Source organism: Pagrus pagrus (assembly GCF_965226575.1).
Source record: "Pagrus pagrus genome assembly, chromosome: 23".
Lineage (NCBI taxonomy): Eukaryota > Metazoa > Chordata > Actinopteri > Spariformes > Sparidae > Pagrus > Pagrus pagrus.
The window spans coordinates 24,843,044-24,863,108 of record NC_140205.1 but is presented as its reverse complement, the minus strand read 5'-3'; the positions used below and the strand labels follow the sequence as shown (position 1 = coordinate 24,863,108).

General features: G+C 39.8%; 1 protein-coding gene and 1 long non-coding RNA gene across 3 annotated transcripts; both read right to left on the bottom strand.

Annotated features, from left to right (window-relative positions):
- Window positions 1-1,479: 1,479 nt before the first annotated feature.
- Window positions 1,480-17,116, bottom strand: LOC311252511 (uncharacterized protein). Of its 2 annotated transcripts, XM_084345709.1 has the most exons (13): window positions 16,554-17,116; window positions 15,598-15,620; window positions 13,276-14,969; window positions 5,086-5,255; window positions 4,333-4,609; window positions 4,069-4,241; window positions 3,899-3,976; window positions 3,621-3,807; window positions 3,221-3,469; window positions 2,813-2,927; window positions 2,533-2,681; window positions 2,281-2,448; window positions 2,044-2,148 (listed from the first exon to the last, which is right to left on the bottom strand). In XM_084345709.1, exons 7-13 carry the CDS (start codon window positions 3,944-3,946, stop codon window positions 2,126-2,128), a joined length of 939 nt encoding a protein of 312 aa, XP_084201835.1. In that variant the 5' UTR covers window positions 3,947-3,976; window positions 4,069-4,241; window positions 4,333-4,609; window positions 5,086-5,255; window positions 13,276-14,969; window positions 15,598-15,620; window positions 16,554-17,116; the 3' UTR covers window positions 2,044-2,125. The 2 variants fall into 2 exon arrangements, with proteins under 2 accessions (XP_084201834.1, XP_084201835.1); XM_084345708.1 differs by lacking the exon at window positions 16,554-17,116 and having other exon boundaries at window positions 1,480-2,148; window positions 2,252-2,448; window positions 15,598-15,657.
- Window positions 9,808-12,768, bottom strand: LOC311252529. The gene is made up of 4 exons (XR_014621541.1): window positions 12,328-12,768; window positions 11,597-11,650; window positions 11,433-11,450; window positions 9,808-10,418 (listed from the first exon to the last, which is right to left on the bottom strand). It is a non-coding gene; the product is annotated as an uncharacterized lncRNA (long non-coding RNA).
- Window positions 17,117-20,065: the final 2,949 nt, after the last annotated feature.

Genomic DNA, 20,065 nt, shown 5'->3' with positions numbered 1-20,065 from the left:
GTCAGAGGCACTCACAGAAGTGAAGGTCTCCAGTGAGCATTCCGTGTCAGACTCCCCCTTGAGATTGAGGCAGATGAGTCCTGCAGATCACTGGCAGATAAAGGCTGCAGGTCTTTCTCCTTCTCTGCTCACTAATGAAATGACCCCTCAGCCAAGCTGCATGTTCATCTTTGGCTGTGAAAGCAGCCAGGTGCATAAACACAGTGACAGTTGTTTTTGTTTTTGAGTACAGCAAAGGCCAGAAGCCATGTTTTTACTTAAGCACCTCTAGAAAAGCCACATGAAACACATCATTCAAAAAATGCCATTTTTTCACCCTTAAAGGGTAACTAAACCCCAAGGTTTTGGCTGAGGTGCATCTAGGCTGGAATTTCAAAAAATGCCTTGATACTGGGCAGGGCTCAGTCACTCTGTGCAGCTTTTTTAAAATAGCCTTGTTTTTGGACTTCACCATGGTGAATTTCATGCCACACCACTTAGATTACATTTCTATTTGTAACAGGTGCTCTTGTGGTCACTGCACATCTCTCTCTCCTAGAGAGAATGTCTGCTGCAAGGAGGTGGCTCAGGTAACATCACACCCTGAAAAAAGTTATATCAATACCTGACTGACCAGTCAATAAATTACATTGCAGTATTAGCTCACCTGTTGAATTAAAAAGGTGTTGTCAAAAACAATTGTGTACTGGGTCATTCCACATTATAGTATTAGTTTACCCACCTGGACTATTGAGGTTGTAATACATTCATCGTTACATGACACCACAATAAATAAAATATGCTGTTTTTAGTTACACATAGGTGATGCATAAGTCTGAGCAGATTGGGGGTGCAGCCTGTGTGACTGTGCACCCAGATTTTGAGCCTGTTGCCCTCAACCCCTACGTGCTGCAGGCTGTTTATGGAACATACCTGCAGCTGTTTGGACAGATGGAGGAACCTGTGCTCCATAGGTCGGTTCAGGAAACCAGAATCAGTTCATTCATATATAGAATAGTATTTACATTATTTTTTTTATACAATTTAAAATTTTGTAGACATAAAGATGCAAATAATCAGTGGAAGCACATGTCTTACAAAACAAAAAGTTTGACCAAACTAAAAACAAAAAGGTTGACCATTAATATAACATATTCATTCTTCACAGTTGCTACAGACACCTGGCATACAGAAACTTTGTGCGGTGGTGCTGGGGGTACTTGGGCCGGCATATGAGGGTAATCATCCCGTCTTGTGCCGTCACCCGCATCAGGCAGGAGTTCCCTGAAAATGGGGAAAACTACACAGGGTTTCAACTTCCCCCCCCTTGATTAATTTTTTTTTTAGCTCTACAAGGTCCTGTCAACTCTCCCCACTTGATAAAAATGTTTTTTGAACTCTACAATGTCCATGGCTGTCAATTTTCCACTTTCTTTTCAGTGCAGGATGGTTTCATCATCACATAACAGAATGCAATGCAATACAGATGAGACTCAGAAATATAGCAACCATGTTTTTATGATGTCAGGGAGTAAAAAGAAGGGATATACATTTGATGATGGGGAGCAGGCTGAGGAACAAAGTGTAAATGTAGATGTGTTGATTGGTAGCCTGTGCAGGTGGATGACAAACTGGATGACATGGCCCTCAGTAGAAATATAGCAACCTATAGGAGACACTTGATCACCTCTTAGTAGAATCTCTGGTGGGAAACAGAAAGCAGAAGCTTCAGGAAGGCAAAGACTAGTCAATGAGTTAATCCTTCAAAACATTGATAACAAATTTGAAGGTGTTTAAAGTTAAAGCACTACAACAGAGGTGTCAGGTTAGTTGAGTTCATTTATGTGTGTGGTCTCACATACGCATACGCTGCTCCATTCAATTCAGCCTTCATCACGAGTGAGGTGAGAGCCACAGGCCTGAGATCGTTCAAAGTCTTGACAGAGCTCTTCTTGGGGATGGGGACCACTGTGGAGTGCTTCCATAGCTGGGGGACTGTGCTGTTGTCCATGGATGTTTGAAACAGGAGCTGAAACACGCCCCCCAGCTGCTCTGCACAGCACCACAGGACACGGCTGCTGATGTTGTCTGGGCCAGGTGCTGTCTGTCCATGTGTGTAGCGCAAACCCCAAACCCAGTCAGGAAGTCACTGGTGCCTGTCATTGGTGCCTGTAAAAAAAAAAGAAAAAAAGAAAATACTCTTGATCAAATGATGGAATTAGAACTGGCAAAAATAATTACATAAACATCAATAACAGAAATGTATTCTTACAACATGCTCTGTAGTGAGCCAAAACTCACATGTTCTTGAAGAATCATGTGAGACAGCCACTGCCTCCCCTTGGTCAGGTCTGGTGAACTGGGAGCAAAGTTTCCCTGGCACAAGGACTGTGTCCAGAAAGTCCTGGTATGGACCCGGGTCTTTCACCACATAGTGGAAGAGAAGCTCCATCTGAGTGTCAATGTAGCCTAAAGTGTACAGATAGAACAGGGTAGTAACACATTTCCCCACAAATCAATCATGATGCCACTCTTTGTCTAATCACAAATTACCTGAAGTAGGATGACTCTGCAGTGGTCGCACAGTGAAGTCCCCATGTTTATATTTTGGGTACACTATAGAATATCGTAGTTCTCCAGCTGCGGTGGATGCATGAGCTCTCTGTGCGTTCTCATTATAGTACATCGCTGTCAGCTGGAGTCTAGTAAGAAGCACATTACATTTATATGGTCAGCAAACACCTTATAAGCTATGACTAATTAATAAAAAACAAGAAAATGTTACCTTCACAATACTGTACAATACCATGCAATACAATACAATGTTCAATACCTGCACAACATCCCTGTGAAGGAGAACACCACATTTTTGGGGGCATTTTTCTTCACATCCTTCAACAGTCTGGGAGCCAACAAAACTGCTGTCAGTTGCTCACATGCTGCTGTACCTACACACGGGAATAATGCTATATAATTAAACCAATTTGAGGACAATGAATAATTGTAAACATGATCAAACATAAACCGTCAAAACAAACTTACAGTCAGCAATCTCATAACACTGGGCTTTATATTAAATCTGATGCGAATCAGGGTGTAATGAAGGGTGTAGTGTAATCACTATGCCCTGCTAGTTTCCAAAATGTGCAGTTGACATTTTCACAACCAGCACCCATTTAGGGGTAACTAAATAGCATTATTATACTGTATATTGGTTAGTGTAGCCTACTACTACACTTACTTGGCTTGAGCCACTGCCGTGCCTGCTCATCAACAAGGGGTTGGTGGAGGCAACTGGGGAAGAGTGGATTCTCGTGCGTGTGCACATTTTGCATGTGGTTGGCAACTGAGGCCCATTTGGCCACAACCTCCTCCCCTGATGCAGAGGTGGACGCTGACCAGTAGAGGTGGTTGACAACACTCTTCCTCCATGAGCCCACCTCCTGTGTTCTTTTTGTCTCCGCCATGGCATCAATTTTTTTCCCAATCCCTGGGCAAAAGACATAAAGGGATGGGCTGAGAAGTAAGAGATTGTGTTACATGTATCTGAATGCACTTATGTTTGCACTTGTCTGTGCTATGAGCTTTATGTCTACATTTTATTTATGCATTTATTATTTTGATTCAATTCAAACACTTACCCTTTCCCATATGCCAAGGGTCAAAGTAGTGGCTGATCCCAGGTCTTTGTTCCCGCAAGAACTTTTGTACCCCTGTATGTCGGTCAGTGACAATGCCTTTGACCACTATGCCTTTGCCTTCCAAGAATGACAGACTTCGCTCAAAGCCCTCCTTCTCCATCCGAACAATGTTTCCCACTTCGTTGCTCTGTTGATACAACATAAAGTAAACACATTCTCTGAAGAGATGGACTAATATGAATATGAATGAACGGTTTTTCAGTGTATCAGTGTTTTACCTGGACTAGCTGAATATCAATGACCTTGTTTAATCTGAGGTCCATCATTGTGTAGCTCCCGTACTTTGCAAGAATGTCCTAACATATTTGAAAAAACAAGATATATTTTTGAGTATGCCTTGGTTGACAATAATTGTCATAGTTACGTACTCATCAAAGTAAATTTTCACCTGGCGAGTCAGCACGCATGTCACCACCCAGTGTCACATCCCCACCAGCTAGAGTCTCTGATGAGGTGTTCCTGGTTTTGGTTCCACTGCCAATAGATTGTAGGGAAAAGTTTTGATTGATGTTTGCGGAAAGTTGTTTCCAAGATGCCCTGGATCTTGAAAGCATCCATGAACTAAAATAAAAAAAAACAATATGATGTGATGACATACTTGTAATCAAATAATGTAAAAGTACCTGGCATTACAAATTCGGTCTTGTCTCACGTTTGAAATTTGAACAAAAGATGAACCAGTGAACAGGACTGCTGCACACAGCTGAAGGTTCCCAGCTGGTATATTGTTCACCATTGGCTGGCTGGACCACTGGTGAACATACTCGCAATGTGAGCAGCTCTGCTTTACTTGCAGAAGTGTCCGAATGACATTCTTTGTGATGCCACAGCTCCAGGTGCACACTGGACATTTTTTGAACAGGTCCATTAATTTGTCTTCATGGACAATGTACTTGGTCACTGCATTGGGTGCCATGTCATCAGAATTACTGATTAGAAGAGAAAACATATGAATGGTAAATGACATGATGTGAAAAAAGATTACAGTATTACAGTAAATATTCACAAAATTACAAAACATGTGATGTAAAAGTAGGAGTCATGTTGAGGAATAGCATGTACAGACTGTCTAAATGTTGCCTTGGGTTACTGTATTTCAGGCATTATTCAAAGGTAGGTATGAATGGAAAATGTGTTGTATTATATGTTACTAAAAGCAAGTTCAGTGTAGAAGTTTAATACTCATTGAGATAACTGTTGACATAGTTGGACACAGTGCAATTCAGCAACATGACAATGAAAATATATTTGATGCAAACACCAGGAAACTTTATCCTCAGTTGTCTTGGCAATATACAAAAGAGCATGTCAAGCTCGAATGTGAAATTATACTGCAATTTTCTATTTATATGGCAGAGTTCTATATAATAGAAACAGCAGTAGCCTTGTGTACTAAATAATTTACCTTGTACAGTTCATGGTGCTGTTGGTGACATCAAGCTGGTAGCTGGAGTCATCAGTTGACACCTCATACCTTGTCCTTTTGCATGGCGTGGAGCTTGCCACTGGAACCTCAGGGATGGCTGCAGCCTCAGGATCAGCCACCAACATGCCCGTGTCACAAGACACACTCCCCTGCAAACATTTCGACGTCTAAGAAAAGTTGAAACGACGTCTAAACGTACACGTCACCAGGAGTTCTAAAAGTAATGCTGAAATGCAAATTGAAACGACGTCGCGTTGCAACCTCGACATCTTTTTAACTGTCGTAAACAACGTCTCCACAATGTCACGTTGTAACACAGACGTCTTCTAAACGCGCATTATTCACCTTCTAAAAATGATCCAGTGTAAATATTCTGATATATATTTTTATATCAGCTGTATGTGTCGAGTTTTAGATGTTGTTTCTGCAGTGAAGTGGAGTTAAAAAGATGTTGACAAAATGCAGGTGGAGAAGATGCTGACGTTGCGATCTGACGTCTTTTCAACCTGCATTTCAGCATTACTTTTAACCCCCTGGCTGAGTCTAGGTCTAGACGTCGTTTTAACGTTTGTTCAACGTCTAAATGTTATCTGTTCAAATTGACTGAAAAACAATTACAGTGTTTACATATAGATAAAACATACATTTAATCATACATTTAATGAATAATAAATGATATTAAAAATATTTTTTGCTATAAATGAACACATTTATATAAATACAAATCAAAATCAAATCAAATCAAATTTTATTTGTATAGCCCAAATTCACAAATCAAAGTTTGCCTCAGAGGGCTTTACAATCTGTACAGAGACGACACCCTCTGTCCTTCGACCCTCGATTCGAGTGAGGAAAAACTTGCCCCAAAAAAAGGCCCTTTTAACAGGGAAGAAAAATGCGGAAGAAACCTCAAGGAGAGCCACAGAGGAGGGATCCCTCTCCCAGGACGGACAGACGTGCAATAGATGTCGCATGTACAGAGCAGATCAACGAGATCACAATGTATTCAATTATAAGCGATGGTTGACAGGAGTGAAAGTACATAAAGATTACAGCAACAGCAATAATAATGAAATGCACATGGAAATGTGATTACTAGTGATAACAGTAGTAGTGATTAATGGTAAGGATGGTATGTAGTAATGCATTACAATAATAGTAGTGGAACGTATGTAACAGAGATGTGACTAATATTAGCGACAGTAGTGGTGGGTGTCAGGCAGGGTCATGGCAGTAGGCGCATCCACGATCAGGCAGGGCCATAGCAGTAGGCGCATCCACGATCAGGCAGGGCCATAGCAGTAGGCGCATCCACGATCAGGCAGGGCCATAGCAGTGGGCGCATCCATGATCAGGCAGGGCCATAGCAGTGGGCGCATCCACGATCCACGACCCGGGCGCGGCCAGGATCCATGGGAGCCTGTAGGACTAGAAAGCACAAGGACTCCAGGGAAGAAGTAAGTCAGTGACATGCAGAGATGGGGCATGTATACAGGCATAATGTATACAGATGGAGAGGAGAGGAGAGGGGAGGAGAGAGAAGCTCAGTGTGTCATTGTCCCCCGGACTAGGCCTATAGCAGCATAACTAAGAGCTGGTCCAGGACAGACCTGGGCCTGCCCTGGCCCAGCCCTAACTATAAGCTCTTATCGAAGAGGAAGGTCTTAAGTCTATTCTTAAAGGTAGAGAGGGTGTCCGCCTCCCGGACCAAAACAGGAAGATGGTTCCACAGAAGAGGAGCTTGATAGCTGAAGGCTCTGGCTCCCATTCTACTTTTGGAGACTTTAGGAACTACAAGTAATCCTGCGTTCTGGGAGCGTAATGCTCTAGTTGGGTGATAGGGTAGTATAAGCTCCTGGAGATATGATGGTGCCTGACCATTAACAGCTTTGTAAGTGAGGAGAAGGATTTTAAACTCTATTCTTGATTTTACAGGGAGCCAGTGCAGAGAGGCCAATACAGGAGTAATATGATCTCTTTTCTTAGTTCCTGTCAGTACACGTGCTGCAGCATTCTGGACCAGCTGGAGACTCTTTAGAGACTTGTTAGGGCAGCCTAATAATAGAGAATTACAATAGTCCAGCCTGGAAGTAACAAATGCATGGACTAGCTTTTCTGCGTCTTTTTGAGACAGGATGGGCCTGATTTTCGCAATGTTACGTAGATGAAAAAATGCAGACCTTGAAATTTGTTTTATGTGGGAGTTGAAGGACATATCTTGATCAAAGATAACTCCCAGATTCCTGACGGTGGTGATGGAGGCCAAGTTAATGCCATCCAAACTCGCTATATCATTAGATAATGCATCTCTAAGGTGTTTAGGACCAAGTACTATAACTTCGGTTTTATCTGAGTTTAACAGCAGAAAATTGCAGGTCATCCAGGTCTTAATGTCCTTGAGACATGCATGGAGTTTAGTAAGCTGATTAGTTTCATTTGGCTTTATTGATAGGTATAACTGTGTATCATCTGCATAACAATGAAAGTTTATGGAGTGTTTCCGAATTATATTTCCTAGAGGGAGCATATATAAGGTGAATAGTATGGGTCCAAGCACGGAGCCTTGAGGAACACCATGACTAACCTTGGTATACAGGGATGACTCATCATTAACATGTACAAACTGAAATCGATCCGATAAATAGGACTTAAACCAGTTTAATGAGGGTCCTTTAATGCCAATTAAGTGTTCCAGTCTCTGTAGTAGAATGTGATGATCAATGGTATCAAATGCAGCACTAAGATCTAGTAAGACCAGGACAGAGACAAGTCCTTTGTCAGAAGCGATTAGGAGGTCATTTGTAACTTTCACCAGTGCCATCTCTGTGCTATGATGTGCTCTAAAACCTGATTGAAAATCCTCATATAAACTATTGTTATGAAGAAAGTCACATAGCTGGTTGGCGACTGCTTTCTCAAGGATCTTGGAGAGGAAAGGGAGGTTGGATATAGGTCTATAGTTGGCTAAAGCTTCTGGATCAAGATTAGGCTTTTAAAGGAGCGGTCTAGGAGCGGTCTAGCGGCTAGTTTAAAGGACTGTGGTACGTATCCTGTTAATAGAGACAGGTTGATAATTTCTAGTAGAGATGTGCTAATTAAAGGTAAAGTTTCTTTCAGCAACCTAGTTGGGATGGGGTCTAGGAGACAAGTTGTTGGTCTAGATGAAGAAACCATCGAAGTTAGTTGGTGGAGGTCGATGGGAGAGAAGCAGTCTAAATATAAGTCAGAATTTACAACTGTTTCTGAGGTTCCTGTGTTTAAAGATACAATAGTGCCAGTTGAGGGCAAGCGATGATGGATTTTGTCTCTAATAGTTAAAATTTTATCATTAAAGAAGCTCATGAAGTCATTACTACTGAGCGTTGTAGGAATACATGGTTCAGTAGAGCTGTGACTTTCTGTCAGCCTGGCTACAGTGCTGAAAAGAAACCTGGTGTTGTTTTTGTTTTCCTCTATTAATGACGAGTAATAGCTTGCTCTGGCATTGCGGAGGGCCTTCCTATATATTTTAAGGCTATCTTTCCAGGCTAAGCGGGATTCTTCCAAGTTGGTGGAACGCCATTTCCTTTCAAATTTCCGTGATGTTTGCTTCAATTTGCGGGTATCCGAGTTATACCAGGGTGCTAACCTCCTGTGTTTTATAGGTTTCCTTTTCAGGGGGGCAATAGAGTCCAGTGTTGTTCGCAATGAGCCTGCAGTGCTATCATCAAGATGATCGATTTGTGAGGAACTGAGGTTAGTGGAGGAGTCCTCTATTATATTAAGACATGGCATTGAATTTAGTGCCAGCGGTATAATTTCCTTAAAGTTAGCTACAGCACTATCAGATAGACATCTAGTGAAGGAGTTTTTGCCTAATGGTGAGTAGTCCAGTAATAGAACTTCAAAAGTTATTAAGTGATGGTCTGATAAAAGAGGATTCTGTGGAGAAACTGTTAGATTTTCAATCTCGATACCATAAGCTAGAACAAGGTCAAGGGTGTGGTCAAAACAGTGAGTTGGTTTATGTACACACTGAGAGAAGCCAATAGATTCTAATAATGAGATAAATGCAGTACTAAGGCTATCATTAACGACATCCACATGAATATTAAAATCACCTACAATAATTACTTTATCTGATTTGAGGACTAGACTTGATAAAAACTCAGAGAATTCAGATAAAAATTCTGAGTAAGGACCAGGTGCTCGATACACTACAACAAATAGAACTGGCTGTAAAGTTTTCCACGTTGGATGTGAAAGACTCAGAACAAGGCTTTCAAATGAGTTATAATTTAATTTAGGTTTAGGAATGATTGACAGACTTAAGTCATAAATAGCTGCAACACCACCTCCTCGGCCGGAGCCTCGAGGAATGTGAGTATTAATGTGAATGGGTGGAGTGGATTCATTCAGGCTGACATATTCTTCAGGATGCAGCCAAGTTTCAGTAAGACAGAATAAATCAATATTACAGTCTGAAATTAAGTCATTTACTAGTACAGCTTTCGATGACAGGGATCTGATATTTAGGAGTCCGCATTTAATTCTCTTGTCTTGTTTTGAGATTGCAGAGTTGCTGTTAATTTTTATTAGATTTTCATACACAACTCCTCTTCTGTGGACTTTTGTTTTGATTAATTTAATTAATTTGAAAAAATACAATGTATTAACAGAACCTAGCTTTGGGGAGAAATTATAAGTTTGACAACACAAAAGTGCAATTTCTTTAGTTTTATTACACAAACAAAATCAGAACACTTTTGAAAAACTGTAAAAAATGATCAGTTCCTCTGGTTTTACTATTCATAGCTATGTGTTTGAGTAAAATGAACACTTTTGTTTCATTCTATAACCTACTGACAAAATTTCTCCCAAATTGGAAATAAATCTAAATCTAAATTGTCATTTAGAACATTTATTTGCAGAAAATGGCAACAGGTCAAAATGACAAAACAATTCTGGTGTTTTCAGACATTGTATAATGCAAAGAAAACAGGTTCATATTCATTTTAGAACACAACACTAATTTTCAAACTTAGGAGGAGTTTAGAAATCAACATTGGTGGAATAATCCCAATTTTTAATCGCAGCAGTGGTCTCTTTATTTTTAGCTGTATGTGCAATAAACATAAAAAAAAAATGAGACCAAAACTGTTAACACCTTGTCAACACCAACACAGTTGAAAAACACTTTGTAGGCGATCACGATCTCCTTTGGCCCCCTCTCCCTCCTCCGCCTGCTCGACCTGGGGCATGTTTTAAATGGTCAGCCATGGCATGGTCTATGTCGAACGTTGTGGAGTCTGCCCTCCATCTTTTCACTGCGTCTGCGGAGAATCAAAGCAAACAGTATTTGGAATGGTAAGTTATTCTACACTCAACCTTTTAATGGCAGCCAATTTGACTGTGATGGTCTATAAACATTAGAAATGGAACTTTCATTGCATAACTGATCCTTCTATTAACATTGATAAAAAGAATAATACAGGATTTTTAATTAGTCAATGGTTACTCGGTTACGTGCGTCATCTATACCAAAATGTTATGCTTAATATTTTACAGGAATGCACAATGTTCTACACAAATTATTTTCTCACTATTTTCATTTAGCTTTTGTGTGGTTTATGATCATTTGAAAATACTGCAAAATGTCATAAAAATCAATACGGGACTGTGACGGTTCAACTGCACTAATTGTGCTGGCACACAAACATAGCACTATCATTGTTGTGATACTATATATTATAAAACAGTAGTGCGTGATTGTGGTACTGTTGAAATTACCACAAACAAGTGTGTAGACTTGGCTGTCCCTAAATCTCCTCTTATTGCGATGCCCACCACCGGCCATATTTAGTTGGGACATTATGGCGTTAGACATCACACTGACAAAAGGGAGGGGGAAAAGGGCATGATGACAAAACATTATTTTTTCATAAGGTACTATAAAAAGTTAAGTGTTGTTTGAAGATGACCACAGAGCTGTTCAATAAAATAAATTGCCTTGTAATTGAATATGGAAGAGGGAAGAGAGATTGAATATGTCAACTTGTTGTTTAATTAATGTATGTAAAGCATTAGGAAAGGTTTTTGAAAAGCAGTTTATAAAGAAAGGTATGATTGTTGTTGTGTCAGCTAAAATGGTTGTAGGAGTTTCAGATGACATTGGTAAATGCACTTCAAGTATAGGCGTGTTTGACTACAAGGACCTATTCTCTAGCCTGACTAATACAAGAATATAGGAGTTATCAGAAAGAAAAAACACATACACATGCGCCCACGCACACGCGCACAAACACACACAAAAAATTAAAAAATAACTTCTCATGTCTATCACTCACCTTTGATTGGGGAGATTTCTTGCGAGAATTGTTATTTAAAGCAGAGGAAAAAAAAAATCATCCATGTGTACATATGAATGGAAAAATTTACAAACATTGGATATTGTAAGTGAGACAACGCAGACTATAATTGTAATGTGCCAATACAGTAAAGGTTAATATACCTCTATCAATGGCTCCTTCACCTGGAGTGGAGATCCTCACTCTGTCATGTGAAGCTGGAAAAACATTTGAAGTATATTACTTAACAATTCTTAAACACATCTTGGGAAATTGTACACTGTTTTACCATCTAATTCACCTACGTACATACATACATACATCACATGAATGTTAAGTCATGAAACAGATATTGCTTTTTGGTTATATTTACATAGGCCAAAAAGTCCCAGATAATGATAAAATAAAAACATTACATGATTTTAAATAGAAAAAGCATTGTTGATTAACAAAGCAGACAATTAGGCATTGGGAGTCAAATTTTTATATTCACAATCCACTGAATGTTAACATTTTAACAGCTAATCAATAGATTAGGCTACCATTGTTTTATTTATGAAGATAAATTAACATTTTCAAATTATCTTGGGGAAAAAATGCATTTTCTGGACACCTCCATGTCAGCTCGTCTGTATAAGTGCTTCACTGATTTATGTCTGGATTTCTAAACTCCAATAGTCCAAAAATATCAGAATATTAGACAGAAAGCACACTGCAGAGGCCTGTTTCATGTTAGCCGAGTGAGCAGCTAGCTTGAAATCCACTCGACAGTTAAACACATAACGCACGGTCGGTCAATGCCACTTTTTAAAACGCAGAAAGTTGCATATGAACCTACAGTCTATGATATGAACACATATAAAACGTCTCTAATGTTTTATGTCAATGAACTTACCGGAAAAACTGTTGCTCTGCACGTACTTTGCTTCTCTGCAGTCGTGTTCCGCTGCCAGCCTGGATGGTAGTAGAAGGTCCCGCCCTTTTCGCCTCTGATTGGCTAGAAGGGCTCCTTTTTCGCCTCTGATTGGCTAGAAGGGCTCTCACCCGATTGGTTGCATACATTTAACTTTTCATCTAGTTGGTTTGTGGTCGAGGTGCAATCTAGACCTATTTTAAACTCGTTTCACGCTAGAGGTCGCCCCTTAGACCTACCGTCAACCCCCAGGTTGATGAAATGTTTGAAGGGTCCTGTTAGGAGGTCGGGCCTGAGTAGCTGTGCACAAAGAAATTATTCCACAATAAGGTTTATATCCACTGAGCAAAATGTAGAAGCACAAACTGACATTATACTAAAGTAGAGTTATTTGACAATGGAAATAATTGTTAGTTGCAGCCCAGACAAATCAAGTGTAACACACAGCTTATACTGTATTGAGAGAGAGTCCTTATTTGCTTACAGCTACTGCAACTGTTGTTTGTTCAAATAAATCAAGTTGATAAGAATTGAATTTACTCTGAGGCACTCATATTCACATGTCTATCGTACACCTCCGTTCAAACAAACAGAAGCACATGGCTAATTATTATGCAGAATGATGTGGTCAGAGCTAATCTGTCAGATCTTGTCATTGGACATTTTAACAACAATCCAGAGTCCCACACAGCTGTGATATTATGAAGGTGTCAGTGAGAGCACAATCTCCTCGATGTGGTCATAAAACCTCCAACGAGTATTATGACTGTAGGGCTGCATACCAGTACTATAATTGGCTAACTAACACAAGACTGGGAAACAAAATATCACAAGGTAGCGGCAATTAACGCGATAGACTTCCCATGAATCCTGTCCCACAGCCACCTAAGAGCATATACCACCAAAAGTGCAGTCCTTATTATGACTCACCTTTGCTTCGCCTCAGAGGCTTTATGTTAGCCTGTCCAGCAGCATGTTTTGTGCTGACTGGTTCCGTTTGGCACCCGATCTCCCTGGTCTGTTTTGGCTGAAATATAACATAATTGTGTTACAGCCCAGCCCAGCTACTGTAATATACACCACTCTACAAGCCTATCGATCGACTGAATATATAGATTTAGACATTGCAATTAGGAGACAGGTTAGCTCGTCATGTTTTGTTAGCAGGTGCGGCAGGTGCTGTGATGTCGTTCCTGCTGTCGGCACCGGGACAGCAGCATTCGGCACCGCATTGCTTTTCAGCATGAGCACTTTACTGTTACCCATGTTCACCTCCGTGAAATTTGAAAAGCACTCCGCGGAGAAATGGCTATTGCAAACTCCGGCTCTAGGCGGGAGATCACGGTCCGGTAGGCGCAATGTGCGCAACCACTGGCGCCTAATTTCTGGGTCAGCTGGAAACCGATGCAGCCCCGAGACGATTTTGCAACCGGGAAAACTACACTGCCGACCCATTGTGGCCACTAGCTCACAAATACTTAAACAATTACACTACAAGCTAAAGCTAACCTACACCCTAACGAACTAACTGACTAACTAACGAGTAACTACTAGAACACAAAAAAACTAAACAAGCTATCTAAAATTGCTAAATAACTACTAAATACTATAAATTCACACCTAATAACTATAAAATCTCCAAAAAACAATCTATGCTATGCTAACTACCCAGCAAACATTTTGACGTCTATTTGACGTCTAATCAACGTCGGTCAGGCAGGTCGATTCCACGTCTACCAGAGGTGCTGAAATGAAAGTTTTTCTGACCGACGTCATTTTGACGGCATCAATTCACGTCGTTTCAACGATATAAAAACGGCTCACAGAGCAGGCTACTTCAATTATTACGTCGTATGGACGACTTTTCAACGTCTCTACGTGGCGTCTATTTGACGTCTAATCAACGTCGGTCAGGCAGGTCGATTCGACGTCTACCAGAGGTGCTGAAATGAAAGATTTTCTGACGTCGTTCTCATGACCGACGTCATTTCGACGGCATATCAACCTTTGTCAAAATACACATGTAATGTATTGCATTTAAAAATATGTTTACCTAAATCGAGTTTCAACTAGTGCCTACATAACTGGCATTACCACATCCATACATTCTATTACAAGCACAGCTCTTGTGCTGTAGCCTATAGTCTACATGTGCAATTCTCAATGCTCTAATCTGCAACTATTTAAATTAACTTATCAATTTCAGCAAAAAAATCCTTAATGCAAAGAGGTCAAAAAGTCCAATAGACAACACCAGCAAATTTCACATTTGCCAACTTAAAATATCACAGGAATGGTGAACCTGGTTAAAACTTTCATAGTAAATAAACTCAGCTGTGATAAAGTTAAAAATACTCGAATAATGTTCACCCATACTGTAAAATACAAGTAGTACATGGACAAATCTCAGCATTCAGGACCAGATATATGTAACGAGTTATCTATATATTGAATAAAAAACGAACATGTTTATTGGAACAAATGTTTTATTGACTTCCTTTTTATTGCAGTCCTGTGGGGGTCTGCCCCTTGCCCCCGCTTCTTGGTGGGGCATGTTTAAGTTGGTTCTGAATCACACACTATTTCTGCATCTGTGGCCTTTGGACTCCATCTCTTCACAGCAGCTGGAGAGAGGGCATAAGAAAAAAAAAATGTTTACAGAGCACCTATTCAGATGTTAAATGCACTTTATAGATGGCAAGAATAAATTGTTTTGGGAGTTGAAAGAGTAATGAAAGAACCACTTCTTAGAGCCACTCAGTAGCCTGAATCTGATGGTTCCTAATAAAGCCAGTAGGCATTAACAGTCTATGCTATGGTAGCCCAGCTTAGCCCAGGATAGCCACATGCACATGAAGCCCATTCAGTAATTTCAATTATATCAATCTTAGTTTCTTACACTTGATGACATGGAACATCTTTGTGGCTTTAAAAGGCACAACACAGAGAGGCAACACTAAGCATAATTTCTCTTTCATGCAGGTGCCTGGCTGTTCACACAGGGAGCACAATAGCACATTAGAGGTTTTCTTTTAAAGGACAATTCCATTTCATTTCAAACATGTGCTACAGTTTCGGAATACATTTACTCTAAAAGAATGAATTTGAAGATATTCCTCACTGTTGCTGCTGTTATGCATTAGCACCTCTGTCCAAGCATCATCGCAACAGCGTAAAACAGTGGCGGACGGCTCTGAGGCTGTATCCAAATATTCATATTCATTCAAGCGTGTGTGTGTGTATATATCTCACCTGGTGTGCGTCTCACAATAAACCTGTGAAGTGAGGTAAATTGGACAAATAGTTATCAAAACAGGCCTATGCGAGGAACAGAGACACACAAATAGATTACTTTTATATGTAGAGAGATAGTGACATTGATTAACCTCTGAAGTCAATAAAAATGTAAAAATTTTAGTACGCCTAAAATAAAAAAAAACTGTAAGGATGAATAACTGCTTGTGGCTTCATCTGAGCATGTCAATGGCATTATGGGGCTGTAGCCACACTATCAGTGAACACTTGTTTGAAATTTGAAGAAGATGGCACAAAGTATGACCATTCTACACCTACGCTGTGATTGACAGATAACCAGCCACACTGTCAGTCACGTCTCTACAATAAGATGGCGCCCTCTGCCGTTGCGGTCGTGTAGCGACACCAGACAACTATCAGCATGTGTCAACGGTTAGACCCCGGTTATAAGACGATTTCTGGCCACATATCAATGTCCGTGGACCAGATAGTTTTCGGGAGCTGGTATGGTCCGTCCCGTTTTCGGTGTATGTCAAGCGACACCTTAGGCCTGGCATATGAACTACAGCGTTTTCGGTGGATCCGTCTAGATGCAAATATTCTTGAAACAATGCCGAGGAAGACGGAGAAAAAATAACGTTTTCGCCCGTCTGGACGGCCCCTTAAAGTGTTTTGGTTCTGTAACGATGCTAAACCAAGAGTTGCACAGATGTTCGGCTCGGTTTAGCATCGAGCACCTCACGTAGCCTGTGAGCTAACTCAGGGCTAGTTTCACATGGCAGCTAACTCGGCTGCTAGCCGCCGCTCGGTTACGAATAAAAGCAAAAAAAACAGCTATCTGTAACAATACACGATGCAGCAACAAAATCAAAACTCTAACATGCAACTGATAAACGTATGACGTCTTACCAAACACGGTTTCATTTTAAATTACAGTACTTTTAGTAACTCACCTTTCACAGGTGTCTGTCTCCTCCTCGTCAACTGACACTGCAGAGTTCTTCTTGCGCATGCGTAGGAAACCACTAGGTGCGCTAACTACGCGAGGAAAAATAGTTCCTAGATGGATGCTAGAATCACAAACATTTCAGCCCACATTGCCAATATGATACTACATTATTTTCTTAAATTCACGAACATATTTCCATTATTTCGAATAGTTTTTAACATTCGTGCGTTGATAGGTCGTTGAAACAACGTCTAAATGACGTTGGTCATTTCAGCCCCTCAGATAGACGTCAAATCAACCTGCCTGCCCGACGTTAATCAGACGTCCCGACATGATTGGATATCTGCATCTCGACACAGCAGTAGATAGAGGAAATCATTCTTGACAGTGTTTTTTCAGTTAAATATGTTTTCTTTGAGATCGTATTCCCCCTAATGTTATCATGTCGAAAAAAAGTCGAATTAAAGTCACGTCGTGACGCGACGTCGATTGGACGTCTTCATCTAGACGCAGGTCGAGAAAGCGTTTTCTGGCAGTGTTTATTCAGTTAAACCGCTCTAAAATGCATATTTAATTAGGTCATATTTGCCATGATATTATTTTTATGATGTTGAAAAACAGTCGAATTAAAGTCACGACGTGACGCGACGTTGACTGGACGTCTTCATCTAGACGCAGGTCGAGAAAATGTTTGCTGGGTACCTACTCAATTCTCACTATACCCAGGGCCGTAGCCAGGATTTTTGAAATACCGAGGTCAACATTCGGCAGGAACCCCCCCCCCCCCCCCCCCGGAAAAAAACAAAACAAACACACAGTACCATGTTGCTGATGAAACATTTATTTTAGTGTGTCTTTGTATGAATGCGTTGCTGTAATCGTAAAATAAATATATATAACACTATAACTGAAGTATTTGAGTGTGTGTGTGTGTGTGTGTGTGTGTGTGTGTGTGTGTGTGTGTGGTGTTGCTGCCTTACAAAAAACTACAACTAAGATGATCTGTAACTGTATACATGAAGTGTTTGGTATAGGCTATGGTGAGTGATTGAGTGAGTGAGTGAGTGAGTGAGAGAGAGAAAGAGAGAGACAGACACAACCATTATTGCTATGATATAATATTGTTGTTGTTGTTTTTCATTTCTTTATTTTATGTATTATTATTATTATCATCATCATTTCATATGAACTGTATATATATATTTTTCATTATATATAACAACTTGTAACTGCCTAATGACACCCAATCTGTGTATAAGAGAGAGACAGCATTTCATCAGCACACACACACACAGGGTATACAGTATAAATGCATATATACTTTTTTATTTTATTTTATTATTATTATTTTTTTTTTATTTGTATATATTTGATTCTGTGAGTTGTATTTGTTTTGTTTCTTTGATTCTTGATGCTTTGGCAACATAGTTCTTGTAACATTCATGCCAATAAAGCGAATTTGAATTTGAGACAGAGAGAGAAAGAGAGAGAGAGTGAGAGAAAGAGAGAGAGAGAGTGGAGATCCTGCGCAGGCTTCTTAGCATCTCTATTGGCTATCTGTTGCATCTGTAGGCTCGTTCGCTATTTTTCTCTTTCTCTCAGCTTATTACAATTCTCACCTTTCCTCCTCTGCCTTTCTGCAACAAATGATAACTTGGATTGATGCAGCCTCTTACCACCACGTTGCATCTTTGCTCCGATTCATTTAATTGCCGTTCTAAAAATAGACCTGCAGTCACGTCGCGACCGTGTTTACTTTCGGTTTTAATGAAACGAAACTTAAGGAAAAAAGTACCGAGGACATGAACTCGGTGTCCTCAATGGTGGCTACGGCCCTGACTATACCTCTCTATTCGCAGTCCTCTCAATCCAACCTACTCGCCACAGATTTCAGAGTGACAGCTGCTAGTTTTATAGGAGGGGCGGGGTGAACAGTGGTGGCTCCTGACGAAAGCTGCCTCCAAATAGTCAGCGGCCTCCATCTCAGCCAACAGCTAAATTTGATTGTGATAGCCGGGTTTCAACCTATAGAAGGCAGTCACTCTTACATTTTTACAACAAAATCTGCCAAATTGAAATACATTGACTAAAACGTCAAGAGTTGGACCAGAATCAATCACCAACACTACTTCATACCCAATTGGGGTTTAGTTACACTTTAAAAGATCAGCAGCTTCAACAGCTTCACACACACACACTCTCTCACACACACAAACACACACACACACACACACACACACACAAATGAAAACGCTTGGGGTCGGCTAATAGTCACAGGGCTGCATAATGTAACTGGCAAAAAGTACAAGTGAAACCATATTTGACATGAGCCAATTTTCACCCTTAATGAATTAAAGGACAGGTGAGACCATGTTTGCCATCCAAATTCAGGAAGTCCAGGCTAGGAAATTGCTTGAAAAACCTTTTTTCAGTCAAATACAACTTATGCTACTGCACAGTGCAAAAAAAGACGCTTCTCTCGCTCTGAAAGGCTCAAAATTGACATAAGCCAGTTTTCAGCCTTAGTGAAATAAAGGACAGGTAAAACCTTGTTTGCCATGAAATAGATCCAAATTCAACCAGTTCAGGCTAGGAAACTTCAGTGAAAGACCTTTTTTCAGTCAAATACAGCTTATGCTACTGCGAGGGTGCAAAAAGGTCCGTGTATCATCTGATCATTCAATTATTCCATTTAATGTGGCAAACGAAAAAACATGTCAACATTTCGCTTTTCTGTATGCACCAAACATTGAAAACTGGCGTATGTTTTCCTATTTTCAGCCCAAAACGGAAAATATAATAAACAAGGAAAACAGTACGGAAAGAATGAATCTAATTTACATTTTCCGTTATTGTTATCCCAGCTGAAAAATAAATGTGCTAAATGTACTAAAATTTAGCATACTTCTGTGTACTTGAAGCCACACTAATCATCATTATACTTCAAGTGTGTTCATGATTAGTTAACTTGAAGCATGCTATTTTGGAACAACTAATTTTGTACTAAATATATTTTAATTGTAAGTAATTGTAGAAAAGCTCAACTTGAAGTGTATTTAGTGTACTTTTATGTGCTAAAGTGGAACAACTTAAAGTATATTTTGTTTACTTTAAGCATATGGCTTTATATATGCTTAATTAGTCAAATTAAAGTTACACCTGTACTATACTAGTACTTTGTTTGTATTATAAGTACATTAAAAATGATTTGTTAGTGTCTCAAAAATATATAAGCTTTATACTTTTAATATATTCTTACTGTGCTAATATGCTTAATTATATGTTTGGCTTATTCCAATTACTAAAAAAGCATACTTTGCATAATAGTCAATATACTTTCTCTTTACTTTGCTATGTTACTTTCTACCTTGCACATGTTTGCAAATGTATTACCAGCATACTAAAGGCTGTGAAAGTGAAACTTGTGGGACTACTTCCAGGTGAAAAAATAGACTTTAATCTATTTCTACCATATTAGAATAATACATTGTAAATACAAAAAACTTTTACTATCTC

What these genes read in the sequence shown, in the direction of transcription:
- LOC311252511 (XM_084345708.1), bottom strand. Translation starts at nt 3,946, where the DNA reads ATGATGGACCTCAGATTAAACAAGGTCATTGATATTCAGCTAGTCCAG. An exon ending in TTGATATTCAGCTAGTCCAG is followed by an intron (nt 3,808 to 3,898) that starts GTAAAACACTGA and finishes TTGTATCAACAG; the next exon opens with AGCAACGAAGTGGGAAACAT. An exon ending in CCCTTGGCATATGGGAAAGG is followed by an intron (nt 3,470 to 3,620) that starts GTAAGTGTTTGA and finishes TCTTTTGCCCAG; the next exon opens with GGATTGGGAAAAAAATTGAT.